The 14,540-nt window shown below is 40.4% G+C and overlaps 1 protein-coding gene across 6 annotated transcripts in view; it reads left to right on the forward strand.

Annotated features, from left to right (window-relative positions):
• trip12 (thyroid hormone receptor interactor 12) overlaps positions 1-14,540 on the forward strand; it is a 47,999-nt gene that overhangs the window by 26,133 nt on the left and 7,326 nt on the right. For 4 of the 6 annotated variants that reach the window (XM_080427802.1, XM_080427805.1, XM_080427807.1 and 1 more), the window contains 14 exons: positions 563-681; positions 1,684-1,891; positions 2,219-2,319; positions 5,602-5,776; positions 5,895-6,036; positions 6,785-6,994; positions 7,208-7,359; positions 7,762-7,919; positions 9,244-9,317; positions 10,486-10,685; positions 10,898-11,025; positions 11,549-11,700; positions 13,041-13,183; positions 13,944-14,100. In XM_080427802.1, the coding sequence (XP_080283928.1) occupies positions 563-681; positions 1,684-1,891; positions 2,219-2,319; positions 5,602-5,776; positions 5,895-6,036; positions 6,785-6,994; positions 7,208-7,359; positions 7,762-7,919; positions 9,244-9,317; positions 10,486-10,685; positions 10,898-11,025; positions 11,549-11,700; positions 13,041-13,183; positions 13,944-14,100 (2,119 nt within the window). The remainder of the gene's footprint in view (positions 1-562; positions 682-1,683; positions 1,892-2,218; positions 2,320-5,601; positions 5,777-5,894; positions 6,037-6,784; positions 6,995-7,207; positions 7,360-7,761; positions 7,920-9,243; positions 9,318-10,485; positions 10,686-10,897; positions 11,026-11,548; positions 11,701-13,040; positions 13,184-13,943; positions 14,101-14,540) is intronic. The other 2 variants (XM_080427804.1, XM_080427806.1) reach the window with 1 other exon arrangement.

Here is a 14,540-nt window from a genome sequence, read left to right on the forward strand (position 1 = left end):
CCTGGCACTGTTCCATCGCTGACGTGTTTAAGACAATAGCATTACACGTCTAGCCAACTTCGAGGGGGTTTCTGCCTTTTTCAGTTGCTGGTGTAGATTAGGACACTTGAACCAATAATTCAAATACGGAGGTAGGGAGTGATGTGTTGTACATATTCAGCACAGCCATAAAAGCAGAAGAGCGCTGGATGTGGCATGTTTGCAGTTTAAGAATAAACAAAGTTCAAGTGATTGTCTGTTCAGCTGAGGAAAGCTGCTCCGGTGTTTGGTGCGGTACGTGGCTCAGGTTGTATTCACCATTTGGAATCATATCTCATAGATAAGTCATAGACGACTGACGTTGTGTAGATGTTGAGTGACATCGCTGCATCACATTTTGAATGAAGATGTGGGATTTGTAGTGTCCTCCAAACCTGTTCCATTGACCACCTATCACCTTGGGTATCACTAAAACCCCAAAAGATTATCTTGAGGATAAACATTTCATGATCAAAACATGTCATAAACATCCAGTTCATCAACCACAGTGGCAGCTAAATGTTTGTTTTTTTGTTTCCAACAGTCACATTGCCTCCATGCTGTCCAGCCAGGACCTGAAGATTGTAGTGGGCTCTTTGCAGATGGCTGAGATTCTCATGCAGAAGCTGCCTGATGTCTTCAGCGTCTATTTCAGAAGAGAAGGTAATGTTGCTTTTCCTTCTCCCCAAAGTGGACAAATGATGATTATTTTAATTATGTTGTTTGTGGTATGAAGCTGTCGACCCCTCCAGTGGGTAGCACTGACTTGTATTTACCCCAAACAAATTAATTTCCAACCACCACATTTTCAGAAACTTTTATTTAAATTTGGCTTACCTGACAACCCTATGTACCTCTGAAATGCATCCCAAGGGATACCCAAAACATTTTAGAAACAAAAAAAAAATGTTGCTGTTAAACTTAGGGCTAGCAGAACTGTGTCTTATAATACATTTACTTTCCGGTGATATCAGTTGACGGTGATAGGACTTAACACATGCCCCCTGACCATAGAGATAGGGGAAAAAAAGGGCTCCATGGCTCCATGTCCATGGCAGTAAAAGAGTTAATTTAAGGTTGGGAGTTTCAGTTAACCATTTTTTTAATCCTGGGATAGTATTACATGCACTGTAATAAGGTGAAGCAGTTCAAAATAGTTCTGCTGAGTGAAGCGCAAATCTCTGCCATGATGCATGCCCTAATATTATAGCGATGTATGCAGTTACATTTCTACCTACAGCCATGAAAGAATAGTGGAGCATGTGATTACCAGTTGTACTTTGTCTCTACTGCCTTCCTCATGGGATATCCCAATCACATCACCCAAAATATTCAAATCCAGTATGCTTTTTCTGCACATCGACATGTCAGTGATCGGTTCTGTATTAGGGTATATTATCTTTGGCACCCTACTTTGGAGCAAATCCATGGTCATAATGGATACTAGTTAACAATAGATGCCAAAAAGAAAGGGAAAAAACGTCGGTAAAAGTCCAATCTTAATTACCTCTGCCACTTTGCCTACAGAAATACGGCTAACCCTATAGTCCCAAGTCAAATTCTTGTGGTTCTTCAAATTAGAATAGGCATTTATTGTCCTAGAGGCATCTTGCATCTTGTTAGAGGCAGCAAGCAATTAATAACATGTCAATTTCTTTTCCCCAGGTGTAATGCACCAGGTGAAGAACCTGGCTGAGTCAGAAACCTTCCTGGTTACCAGTCCCCCCAAGGCCTGCACCAGTGGCACTGCCAGTTTGTGCACGACCACTATTAGCACTGCATCCACTACATCCGCTACTAATGTCACTCCTGACCTCGGATCCCCCAGCTTCCAGCACAGCATGGACGATTCTTTGGACCTCAGTCCACAGGGGTTAGTGATTCTCCTTTTCTGTATTATCACCCAGTTACATAAATAAACCTGGAAACAACCCATTTACTTTCTTTGTAGCCTTTGTAGTTGGAGTACGGTGTAGCCTTTGCGGTTTCAAATGGCATCATAGGCCCACCTTTAACAAAAGAAACAAAGAATCATCCATTTAGTTATTTATACTGCACCAGTAAATGAGAGAACCTTCATATGCAGTGTGTATTGTTTTTATATTGTACCTGTAAATGGGAGACCCTTCATATGCAATGAATTGAGTATAATGCCTCCTCTTCTATGAAGACTCATTTTAATGCCATCCTCCTCTTCCAGTCGGTTAAGTGACGTCCTGAAGAGGAAACGGCTGCCTAAAAGAGGTCCTAGAAGGCCCAAGTACTCTCCCCCCAGGGACGACGACAAAGTAGACAATCAGGGTAAGTCTAATCATCACTGATGGTTTTCTTTGTGATAACGTTCAGATAAATACTAGGTCAGAGAAGCCTTTCAGACCTACATAGTATTAATGGAAATATTTAATCCCAATATCATTGCTTATGCAAACGCATACGTTGTAGGTAAATCTTATTAAATTCCATTTCACAGTAATTTTGCTATGATGCCTTTTATAGTTGGGCAATATTATATCAATCTATTGTGATTTGATACTAGATATCATCTGGGAATTTAGTTATTGTGATATACCTTAAATGTTGTCTTTTCTGGGTCTTAGAGGGTGCATTACGGTAAATTTATATAATGTTTGGAACTTATTATACTGCTCTAGCTGAGTGAAATGAACATCATCAAATGCCTCTACATTTTTTGGCATCATATATCCTCATTAAGTGGGGCAGATTAAGTCAATATTCCATCAGAATCTTTCACTTGGTGATACAAGCACCAAATTTGGCACAAATGATGTCCAGGATGTACTTTTTAAGAAAAGTACGTTATCCAGCTGAAAATCCAAGATGGCCGCCAGTTTTCAAGATGACCGCCTCATCAAATGCAAAAAATGTTTTTGAAGTAGAACTTAAAGGTAGGGTAAGTGATATTTTTTGGTTAAAACAAAAAGTATTTTGTTAAAAGGTTAAAATACTATATTCTGATAGTAATCATTGCTATAGAGTGTTTTTTCAGTATCAGAGGTCTCCCTGTCTCTCCAGCTCTTTAATAAACAGAAAATACATTTTTCGGTAGGTGTCAAAATCTCAGCCAATCAGGAGAAAGTACCCATTTTTAAGCTTAATTTGTACAGTGTTCCAGTTCCAATTTTGCATGCTCATTTCTTAGTGTCATCACTTCCAATTTCACTTGTTTAATCTGTATCCTGATTGAGTTCTCTGTCCTGGTTGGATAAAATTGGAAATGAAACTGAAACTGAAACGAAAATGCATTTTCTGTTTAATAAAGAGGTGGAGAGACAAGGAGACTCCTAATACTGAACAAGCACTCTATAGCAATGAGTACTATCAGAATATAGAGCTATTTAACAATTATTTTAACCAACGCAAATCACTTACCCTACCTTTAATGAACAGAAATGTATTAACTCATTCACTGCCAGGCTTATTTCAAGCTTGTTGATCCATATGCCAAAGGCATTTTGGGTCAAACGGAGAAAAAGAATTCTCCGTTTACATTTTAACATTGAAGTGGATGGAGAATTAACTTTTTGAAAATCTTTTTCTCCTAAGTTCCTTTGAGATTAAAAAGGAAAAAAAAAAAAAAAAGAAAAAAAAATTATAAATGTTATTAAAAAAAAAAAAAAAATGTTTAGGTGACGTCAAAAGACGTCATTGGCACTAATGGCACACTGAAAACGGCCGTCAAAAGACGTCATTGGCACTATATGAGTTAACACATTGACCGCCAGAGGTTAATCTCATAATGTACTCACCATTGCCAACGTTTTATTGTTGTTTTTTGTTTTTTTCACGTCGCCATAGACCTCGTTAAAATCCTTAAGATTGAGCTGTGCACTGTTTGTAAACATCGTGGACATCTCAATGCGTCTACCAGTGAAAACCACGTGTCAAACGGAGCCGCCATGTTGTAGTTAGAACGGTTTGTTAAACAGTGATCAGCGAGGAGAAAAACTACAATCGAAGAAAATGGCGTTTCAGTGTGCGCTTTAGAATGGAGGCCTACGGGATCGGCAAAACGTGATCCCGAATAATTCCGTTTCCGGTGGTGTTACAATGAAATGTGCCGTGTTTTTTTTTTTCGAAAAAAAGGAAAAAGCACCACAGCCCGTAGGCTACGGGATCGGCGCTTTACGGTTGGATTTATCGGCCCGTAGGCTACGGGCCTGGCGGTGGTAGTGTTAATGATCCAAACGTCAAAATGAATGTATTCTGACTGTATTCCAATATGGCCACCAGTTGCTGTGCTGAAAATTAGCATTTTCGGAAGCTGTCTGATCACAGATATTGCATTAAGTTGAAGGGAAACATCCATGATCATTCATTGAAATGCTGTGGTCAAGCTCTATTGATTTGTCATTTTTTATAAGAGTGATGTCAAAGCACAACCAGGGCACACGGGTGACATTACTGCTGTGAGACTCTGCATGGGGTTCAGTGTCTGCTTGTAGTGTACTACCGTAGCTGTAGTACTAACTGTTGTAGTGGTGTACTCACTGTAGTTTGCAGTATACTTTAGTATCCCAAATGCTATCTAATAAGCCCTGTATATATCTCAACAAGAAGTTTAGTTAGTTGTAGTATTGTAGTTAGATAGCCGCACCTGAATTGACAGGATGTGCCGGCGTGGGAGAGCCGAGCCAAGGTTAACGGGGCTTCAGTTAACTGGATGGTGTACAGATCGCACAGGACTTAAATGGCACTGGATGAGCGATAGGGCTAGGTGTAGGGCACCAGATGCTTGATAGTCAGGGAATATTATCAGTATAATGTCAAATCTTGGACTAAATTCCTTACCAAGAAATTGTCTTCACCAATGTGTTTGTAAAGGGGTCTAGTAACACATCTCACAAAGATTGAAATTCAGTTTCCCTAGGGGAATCTGTGACAGCTGCTGAAAGTTGGGGTACCCTTAACCTTATGCCGGAAAGATTTACTAAATTGAACTCTGCTTTGAGTAGCATGTGAGGGGTCAAACTAGTTTTTTTTTCAATCCATTGCAAGCATTTGTTTAGCACCAAAACCACTCCTCGTCCAATTCCACCTTTCCAGCTCATTTCATAGGCTATGCAGGTTTTTCTTTTGCGTTTTTTTTCTTAAAATAAATCCAATATGTCAAATCAACAAGTCATATCTATATTTCTTGCACATGTTAGGAAACATTTCACCATTATAGCTACCTTGTTGTAGCCTACTGTAGGTCTCCCCTCTAGAGACATTATTAATCTCAATGGGCAAGGCCATGAGTTTTGGAGGGGGGGTTAACTGTTCTACCATGGGGTGGACGAGTATACCAACAGGTTGAGTTGAAGAGGTCAGCCAGAGTGAAGTAATGCCTTTGAGTTGGTGCTACGCCAGCTTTGACAGTTGATTAAAGAGAAACGGTAGCGTGCACCATTGCAAACAAAATACACCCAGCTGTGAACCTGCTGTACCACAATGGTAAATATATCAAAGGTTATTTTCAAGAAGCCAGTGTATTTTATGTATCTGATAATAAAACTGTACAATTGGGCATTAATCATACTGCCTTTTACGAAACTTGAAATCCTCTTGTCTTGTTAACTGCAGCTAAGAGCCCTACCACTACACAGTCCCCCAAATCATCCTTCTTGGCCAGTCTCAATCCCAAGACCTGGGGCAAGTTGGGCGCCCAGACAAACAGCGCCAGCTCTGAGCCCTCACGCACAGCGGGAGTGAGTGGCCTGGCAAGGGCACCTCCCAAGGACTCAATCTCAAATAACAGGTAGGATCAGGAAGGGTGATAGTTCTCAGTATGTTCTTGGGTGAGTCACGTAAATAGTGAATGCCAGTGATCAGCCACTGACTATTGTGACCTTTGTTGATAACATTATTATTTTCAGGGACAAAATCAAGGCCTGGATCAAAGAGACGGCCAGTAAGTTTGTGGAGCGCTACTTCAACTCGGAGAACGTAGACTGCAGCAACCCTGCACTGAATGTACTCCAGAGACTCTGCACTGCCACAGAGCAGCTAAACTTACAGGTGCAGTATTTTCTCCAAAAAAAAAACATCTAAAAGACACTATCAGCAACGCAAGTGGAAATTAATACAGGAAGTCACAGTTTAAATATAAAATAATACAGAATTGTTGTATATGTTGGGGTCTTTTAGCCAGTGGGAGAATTCCACCAGATTGGGCTCCCATTTGGCTGTCTTACATATCATTTAAAATGTGAAGATTAGTTGTAAGATGAGTTGTACTAGTTATGGCCGAGCCATAAGTAGAGAAGCATCATCTTTATTAGGATCAAACATCAAACAGTCATCTAGTGGTTGTTTTTACTGATGTGACGTATTTAAGGGAGACCGGTCTCCCTTAAATACCCAAAGAGTTGTTTACACCCGTAGTTATTTGGATAATCTCATTATGATTATCTGTTTTGCCATAGTGGTGCAGCTCTAGCGTGATTTAAGATGATGGAAAGAGTCTGACACCTTGGTGTCTGCACCACAAGGCAAAATGACACATTTCAAAGTCTGACTAAACAATGAAGGAGCAAAAAACAGCTCAACATTTATTTTTTCAGTAAATCATTGCCTGGTGTTTCTAAAGTCAATGAGTATTAAATAATAATGATTTGAATATTAAATGTGATTATGAGATTTTCTATAATTGAGCAGCCCATATACTTGTATACACCTGCTAATGGTATATGGTGGTGTTGGCAAAAGCATTAATGGTATCTGCTAATTCTAATCTATGATGTCTTGTCTTTATCCTGCTTCCCAGGTTGACGGTGGTGTGGAGTGTCTGGTGGAGATCTGCAGTATTGTTTCGGAGTCTGACGTGTCGTCATTTGAGATCCAGCACAGTGGGCTGGTCAAACAGTTGCTGCTCTATCTAACCTCCAACAGCGACCGGGAAGTGATGAGCCGGGATGTGCGGCTCAAGAGATTCCTGCATGTCTTCTTTGGCTGCCCGGTAAGAGATGGTTGTCCGGTGAGAGAAAACTCCACCGTTTAGGAAGCTTTAATCTTGAGTTATTGAGATATAAAACATACCCATTGTCCTCTGAAATGTCTAACTCTAACAAAAGGGCTTTGTAACCCGACTTGGTCTGTGTTTTTTGTTTAAGTTTCTTTTGTTTAAGCTTTGTTTAATTCCTTTTTATGGGTCTTTAAATTTCCCTGTTTGTTGTCATATGGCTCCCAGGTTCCAGGAATGGAGCTTGCAGGCCGACTGGATCCATCAGAAAACGGGCCTCTCCTGTCGCTGGTGCACAAAATGAACAATTGCCTGAGCCAAATGGAGCAGTTCCCTGTTAAAGTGCATGACTTTCCCAGTGGCAACGGCAATGGGAGCAGGTATGTCGGTTGTGGCCGTCAATTGTCCATTCACTGTATCTCGTCTCCTGTTAAGTATTCTTATTTTGTATTTATTTATCCATCTACACTTTTATGATTTGTCTTCACCAGTCTTTGGTACCATTTACAAAACCATCTTTGTTGATTCAATAATGACCTCTGTAGTCTGTAGATGTATTTTATTCTAAACATATAGTCTTGTTGTTAGGGTGCATTTCACAAAATGTTATTGCCAAATATGGGGTTACATACAAGCAGTTTGCTTTGACCTGTGGTGCAGTGCCATTCAACAGACTTAAAAAAAGAAGAAAAAAAGACCCAACACAAGGCTGTCAACTAATAACTTGGACCCTTATTAGTGATGGTATTAGTTTCAACCATGCTCTTTGTCTACCTTTGCAGAGGCTCTCAGGCACTGAAATTCTTCAACACTCATCAATTGAAGTGTCAGCTACAAAGACACCCAGATTGCACAAATGTGAAGCAATGGAAGGGCGGTCCAGTGAAGATTGATCCCCTGGCCTTGGTGCAAGCCATCGAAAGATATTTGGTTGTACGAGGTGAGTGCTGACGGTCGGTGAGAGCATTCAGTTGTCAGACACCCATTATTCAGTGTTTTTGACATTACGCAAATAGGCCTTTCACAATTACTACATAATTGCCGTATCACAGTTATTTGATTCAATTGCAGTTATTTTGCATAATCGATAGAATCGTGAAAAACTGCTGATGAGGATGAAGTTAACAGAAATGTAATATTTCCACCTTTTTCACACTTTCAACCTGGCGTCCCTACTTGGCATTTTTATAAATTTAAAACGTTTTCAGACATTTGTGAAAATAGCGGATCTATAAGCTCACAATGTGACAAGTTGTGTGCCATTTTTTAAAGTATAAGTATAAAATTCAGTATTTGGCCTATTTTTGCGAACGCAGCGGAAGGAGTGGCGCGCCTCCGCAAGTGGAGCGTACTATGAAACCCTGCTCGGGTTGTGTGTGTCTCTGTCTGTGTGCAGTATTGTGTGCGCTGCCTGTGTAAAGCCGCCAGAGTGCGCCAGAGTGCACTACAGTGTGGCTGAAATCCGCCTGCCCCTGCACTACAGTGTGGCTGAAATCCGCCTGCCCCTGGGTGACTAATTACACTCCTGAGAGAAATATAGCAGCTACAGTCAAAAATAACGCATCTAAAAGCATCTAGACGAGTTCATCTATTGGGATATCAACAAGGCAAAGGGCCATGAAGAACGCAGGAATGTATACAATGCTCTGATTAAAATGCACAACAGCCTGCAACATGCCTAAACCAAACACATTTCAACAACTACAAAGACAAAACATTTACAAAAAAAAACAAAAAACATAACGGTTTAAAAAAGACAAAAAAAAAAGGGGCTAGCGGTATGGAGCCTTCTTGTGGCGGCCCTGTAATCACTAATTTCACTGTACCACCCACTTCTCTACAATTGCTCATTCCTTTCTATTCTTCTTATTGTTATTTTCGAGCTGCGTTCGCTTCCCGCGTTCGCGCGTCTTACTTGTAGCCAGAGTTGAGTTTTATTATTGTCAATAATACTTTTGTATAATATGTTTCTTTTTTTTTGTTGTCTGCTCTGCAATTTGTGTACAAAACCCAAATCAAAAATGTAATTTTATTTATGTTCCAATGTTTAATCCCAAAAACAATTAAATCATGAATTTCTTTGACAATTAATCGTGAACTAAAATGTCATGATAGTGACAGGACAGGCCTATTCCCAAAGTGAAGTTGAGGAGGTAAAATTTAAAGGCAAATAAAGTTTCCCCCTTGCCATTGGACTGCTGTATTATGGAACCTGTAATACGTTCTACTCAGTTGGAATGCTACATTAAGTCTATTCTGTGCAGGTTATGGACGAATCAGAGAGGAGGATGAAGACAGTGATGATGACGGTTCAGATGATGAAATAGATGAATCACTGGTTTGTACCTTGAACTTAATATCAACAGAATATGCCTCTTCTCTCTCTCTGCTACAAACACACTTGGGAAATGTCTCTCAAAAGGCCATATGAACCAGGGCTTGTCGTGCCAGCACATGATTTGCTTGCATTTTGTTTAGCATGTTACTGTATTCATCTATGACTATACATGCTGATTAATAGTTTTACATTGATCTAAAGACTGACAGGGATTGAGTGACTTGAGTAGACATTTGCAAAATAGTGTAATCCAAACATTAGTTTCTCTGCCACGAGCAGTGGCTGACAAAGTAGGCCATCTACATGTAGTTTTAAAAGAAAACATAACACAAATGTTATCATAAAAAAACAAAGCATTTGTTTTTACATGCATTGTTTTTAACCTTGGGTGTTTGCTCTGTTTTTACTGCTGCACAACCAGTTTTCCCTCTGGAGACAAATGAAGTTGTATTTAGTGCAAAATGAGTACTTGCAAGCAGACAAGCCACCCATCTGTATGGCAGAGCCTACAAGGCTAACAATGTTAAAAAACATTAAGCAGTGATCTGTCATCTGTCTGGAAACTTTCCACTGCCTTGTGGTTTCCTAGCTGTCTCTTTTTCAGCTACCGTTTCAGAGAAAATACATTAGGTTATTTAAAAGCCAAGCAGTTATAAAAAGGTGAAATTTAACTGGAGTTTTTAATCCCTCGTAATGTTCCTCTTGTAATGGTGTTAATGTTATACATTTCAGGGCAGCTTTTTGTACAGGCTAAAGCTTGTCCTATATTAGAGTCAAGCACTTCTAGGACTTATGTATGTGCATGCATCCAATCTGAGAACTGCTGACAGTCACTTTAAAGAACAGAAGGATTCTTTTATGCATTTCATCAGCGCCGCTACGTACACACGCACTGAAAGTGCAGGTAGGGAGAGACAGACCGAGCCAGTGAAGAAGAAAAGTACTACTTTCAACCACAATGGCTAACGCATCACATGATAATGATCATCATGCACTCACAGGAATGCGACCGAATGTGACATTATTTTGGTCGCAGTCTTGAGCCCTGTGCACATCCAAATAACAGCCCTATATGAATATAGATATTTCTATTGGACATCAAAGTTTGATCTGTGTTAAAACTAGAGCTTTAATTCAAAATTAAATCTACTCTTAATTATTTTCCCAGGCGGCCCAGTTCCTGAATTCTGGCAGTGTGCGCCACAGATTACAGTTCTACATTGGTGACCACCTGCTGCCGTACAACATGACCGTGTACCAGGCCGTCCGACAGTTCAGCCTTCAGGCCGAGGAGGAGAGGGAGTCCACGGATGATGAGGCCAATCCCCTCGGACGAGCCGGCATCTGGACCAAAACACACACCATATGGTAACAGTGTTCTGGCTGTAGCTCTAAACTACTTCCGTAAAAACTAATTACACTTGGTCATCTGGGTGGGAGGGGGGGTTCATATCGATTAGTAAAAGTGTAGGAACCGTGATTGCCGTCGCCGGGTAAATGGGTTTAAAGCCTGTGAATGTGATGATAGCATTATGTTTCCAGTCTGTATTTGCAACTTCTGGTACGTCTCACCCTGCCAGGTATAAGCCTGTGAGAGAAGACGAGGATGGCAGCAAAGATGCTGTGGGAGGAAAGAGGGGCCGAGCGCAGACTGCCCCCACTAAAACCTCGCCTCGCAACGCCAAGAAACAGGATGAGTTGTGGCACGGTAAGAGCCTCACTATAGTTCCAGGAAATGGAAGCCAGTTCATTTTGTTGATGTATTTGGACTAAAAACATCCAACCGTAGCTGCTGGTGAATTTCCTCCACTTTGTAGAGAAAGATCCTTTTGCACACCTACTGGGACAGGTGCGTGGCAACCAGTGCAACATGAAAGAATGGAAGTCCCGCACACTGTCTTCACTTACAGCAGTAGTTTATTACAACGTTTTGGTCTAAACGACCTGCGATACCTGATGAAGGTTGTTTAGACTGAAATGTTGTAATAAACTACTGCTGTAAGTGAAGACTGTGCGGAAGTTCCTCTAGGTTTATCTCTGATCGACCTTGCATAAGTCGACCATGAATTTGGACCCATTACACGATAAGGCAGATAACCCCCACTAAAGTCCAGGCATTTCACCTGCAACCACTTTCTTATTCTCTACATGTTAACTTGTCTTGTTCTCTACATGTTAACTTGTCTTGATGAGTCTGTGATTCTTTCTCTCCCCTTCCTGTGCTTGTCCAGACGGCGTGTGTCCCAGTGTCGCCAATCCTTTAGAGACATACCTCATTTCGGAGCCACCAGAGAACATAACCTTTGACGACCCCTCTTTAGACGTCAACCTGCTGCTTAGGGTCCTGCACTCCCTCAGTAGATACTGGTTCTACTTGTATGATGTAAGTCTGATATTAATCTTTTAAACTTTTGTAAAGATTCCACTGCCACCATTATTAACTGATTCACTGCCAATCACGTAGATCTACTGGAACCTATTTAAAGCCGCCACGTGCCAATTGCGTAGATCTACGTAAAGTGGGAAAAAAATTCACCCAAAGACCAAGGAGATATGATTAGTCAAAGATCTAGACTCCTATCCACTTCCTTGTTAACTTAAAACTTAAAAATTCTGTATATCGGCTCCTGAGTACTTCTTTTTTTTCAATGAAAAACTCTGGCACTGGCTAAAAAAATATGAAAATACCTCTGGCAGTTAATGTGTTAAAGGATACTCTTTATGGTTGTTTTTCAACTCTGTTAAATAAGAGTGTTGGACAAAATGTCTGGTAAAACAAAATTTGACTAAGGCAAAGATTTTTTTATATGAAAATAATTTTGATTTTGCCATAGCTACATCTTGAGTAGTTTAACTCTTTGACTGCTAGAGTATTTTCATAATATACTCACCCAGTGCCAGCGATTTTCGTGTTTTATAACCTTTTCAACCGGTCACAGAAGTTTTATATCTATTATAATCCGTCGTCTGGCTGTGTTTATAAACAAACACGACCCATCCACCAGCCCCCAAAGGGTTAAGTTTTCAGAGCCGATCTGTGTGAAGCGGTTTTCACCAGCTCAGCCAGGCTGCAGCCACCATATCCGGCGAAAATGCGATGGCGTTCAAAGAGTTAAACATGGGATAATGGGTCTGCTTCTCCCTTCATTGATACACCGCTCTACCTATGTAATGGTGCTTTTAATCACCATCTATTTTTTACAGATTACTGAAATTCATGAGACTAGAAAAAATACTTTGATTTTTTTTTTGTGAATATACAGTACATATATATCATCTTTAGTGTATTCCTTTAGGGGGTTCCAAGGGGTCACCAGCTATACCCTTAAAATTCTGTAAATCCGAGAGTGTACAAATGGAACCCGTTATGGGGGTCTGTGACCTTAACTCATTCAGTGCCACTGGACGTCTAAGACGTCCGTCAATATAAGCCCTGAGTGCCACTGGACGTCTAAGACGTCCAAAAAAAACGTGTTCAGAACCCAAGATACGATGATTTGAAAATATTCTGCTCCAGTTCACTCTTTGTTTAACTTCTTACTGAAAAAGGCTGTATCTCGGCTCCTAAGCACTTTTTTTTTACAATGAATTTTGGCTGTGGCACTCAGAGCCAAACTGCCATAAATAAGCCGGACACTGAATGAGTTAATGCATACCAAAAAAGTTTGAGAACCACTGCATAAAAGCACCAATTTAATAACTCTAAACGCTGTCATGTTGCAGAATGCGGTGTGTAAGGAGATCATCCCCAATAGTGAGTTCATCAACAGTAAGCTGACGGCAAAGGCAAACCGTCAGTTACAGGACCCGCTGGTCATCATGACAGGAAACATCCCCACCTGGCTCATAGAGCTCGGAAAGACCTGGTAAACGCTCTACCCACACTCTACCCATGCACCTGTTGTCTATTGATTATCTTCTTGGCCATTATTATCTAGAGCAGGGGTCTTCAGCAGGGGGTCCGTGACCCCTAGGGGGTCCTCAGAGTTGCTACAGGGGGTCCGCCAAATCTTTGTATGATAGGGAACATTATAGCCGAAAATAGCAGATCTACACGCTCACAACGCCGCGTAGCGCGAGGTGTTGTGAGCTTGTAGCTCTGCTATTTTCGGAGTTGGTGTAGAGGGAAAAAGTACAGAGGCAACAGTCAAGTTGACTAAATATTGAGAGTTTAAAGGTTAACTGTCTTAAAATACACATTAGCATGAATCCAACCATCTATGAAATCTATGAAAAAGTTTGATCTGCAACACAGTTTTATACAATATGTAGTGGGGGTCCCTGCTTCATCTCTCTCTCAGCTAAGGGGTTCTTGGCCTGAGAAACGTTGAAGACTCCTGTTCTAGAGTATTTTTTCGATTCATCTAATAATCGAATGCACATTATTTGGATTATTTCGACACGAAAACAATCTTTTTTTATTCATTTATATTTGACAAAAAAAAATCTGATTTATCACTTAAGCCATATTTTATACTTGTTTTACGAAAATTGTGTTCCTACAAGCTCACAATGCATTGCGACGTGTTGTGGATCTTTTTTTATAATCAATTAAATCTATTCGTTCGATTTGCTGTTGTTCCTCTATTAATGTGTATTTGTCCATTTCTCTCTCCACCACTTTAGCCCGTTCTTCTTCCCTTTCGACACACGGCAGATGTTGTTCTACGTAACAGCCTTTGACCGTGACAGAGCCATGCAGCGCCTACTTGACACTAACCCCGAGATCAACCAATCAGACTCTCAGGACAGCCGAGTGGCACCACGTCTTGACCGGAAAAAGGTTACATTTGTCGCCATAGTGACGTGGTTTACTTTGTCATAGCATAAATTCATTAACTGATTAGGTGCTTAATTTCCTGCCACCCGTAGATAACACTTTAGCTGTTAAATGATTAGGACTTATAATAGAGGTAGAAAGGAACCCACAGATGCATTTTGAGGCTAGAAATGAAGCTTATTTCATTTAACACATTTTAATATATAGATATTAGTTACATATAGATATTAGTTAATATCCTGTTATATTCTGCTTGAGTCATTAACCCAGTGACAGATGGAAATCAGCATGATAGCCAGGTTATGTGAACATCATGTTTGCTTAAGTCTGTCATAATCAGGATATGATCTCAAGGATTAGTAGAAAATGATATGACAATTGCATTTTTTGACTCAATTTGAAAACTTGTATTTTCCACCTTTTGTCTGTATTCACTTGTTTCA

Source organism: Gymnoscopelus braueri, assembly GCF_963280865.1.
Source record: "Gymnoscopelus braueri genome assembly, chromosome: 5".
NCBI classification, from domain to species: Eukaryota; Metazoa; Chordata; class Actinopteri; order Myctophiformes; family Myctophidae; genus Gymnoscopelus; species Gymnoscopelus braueri.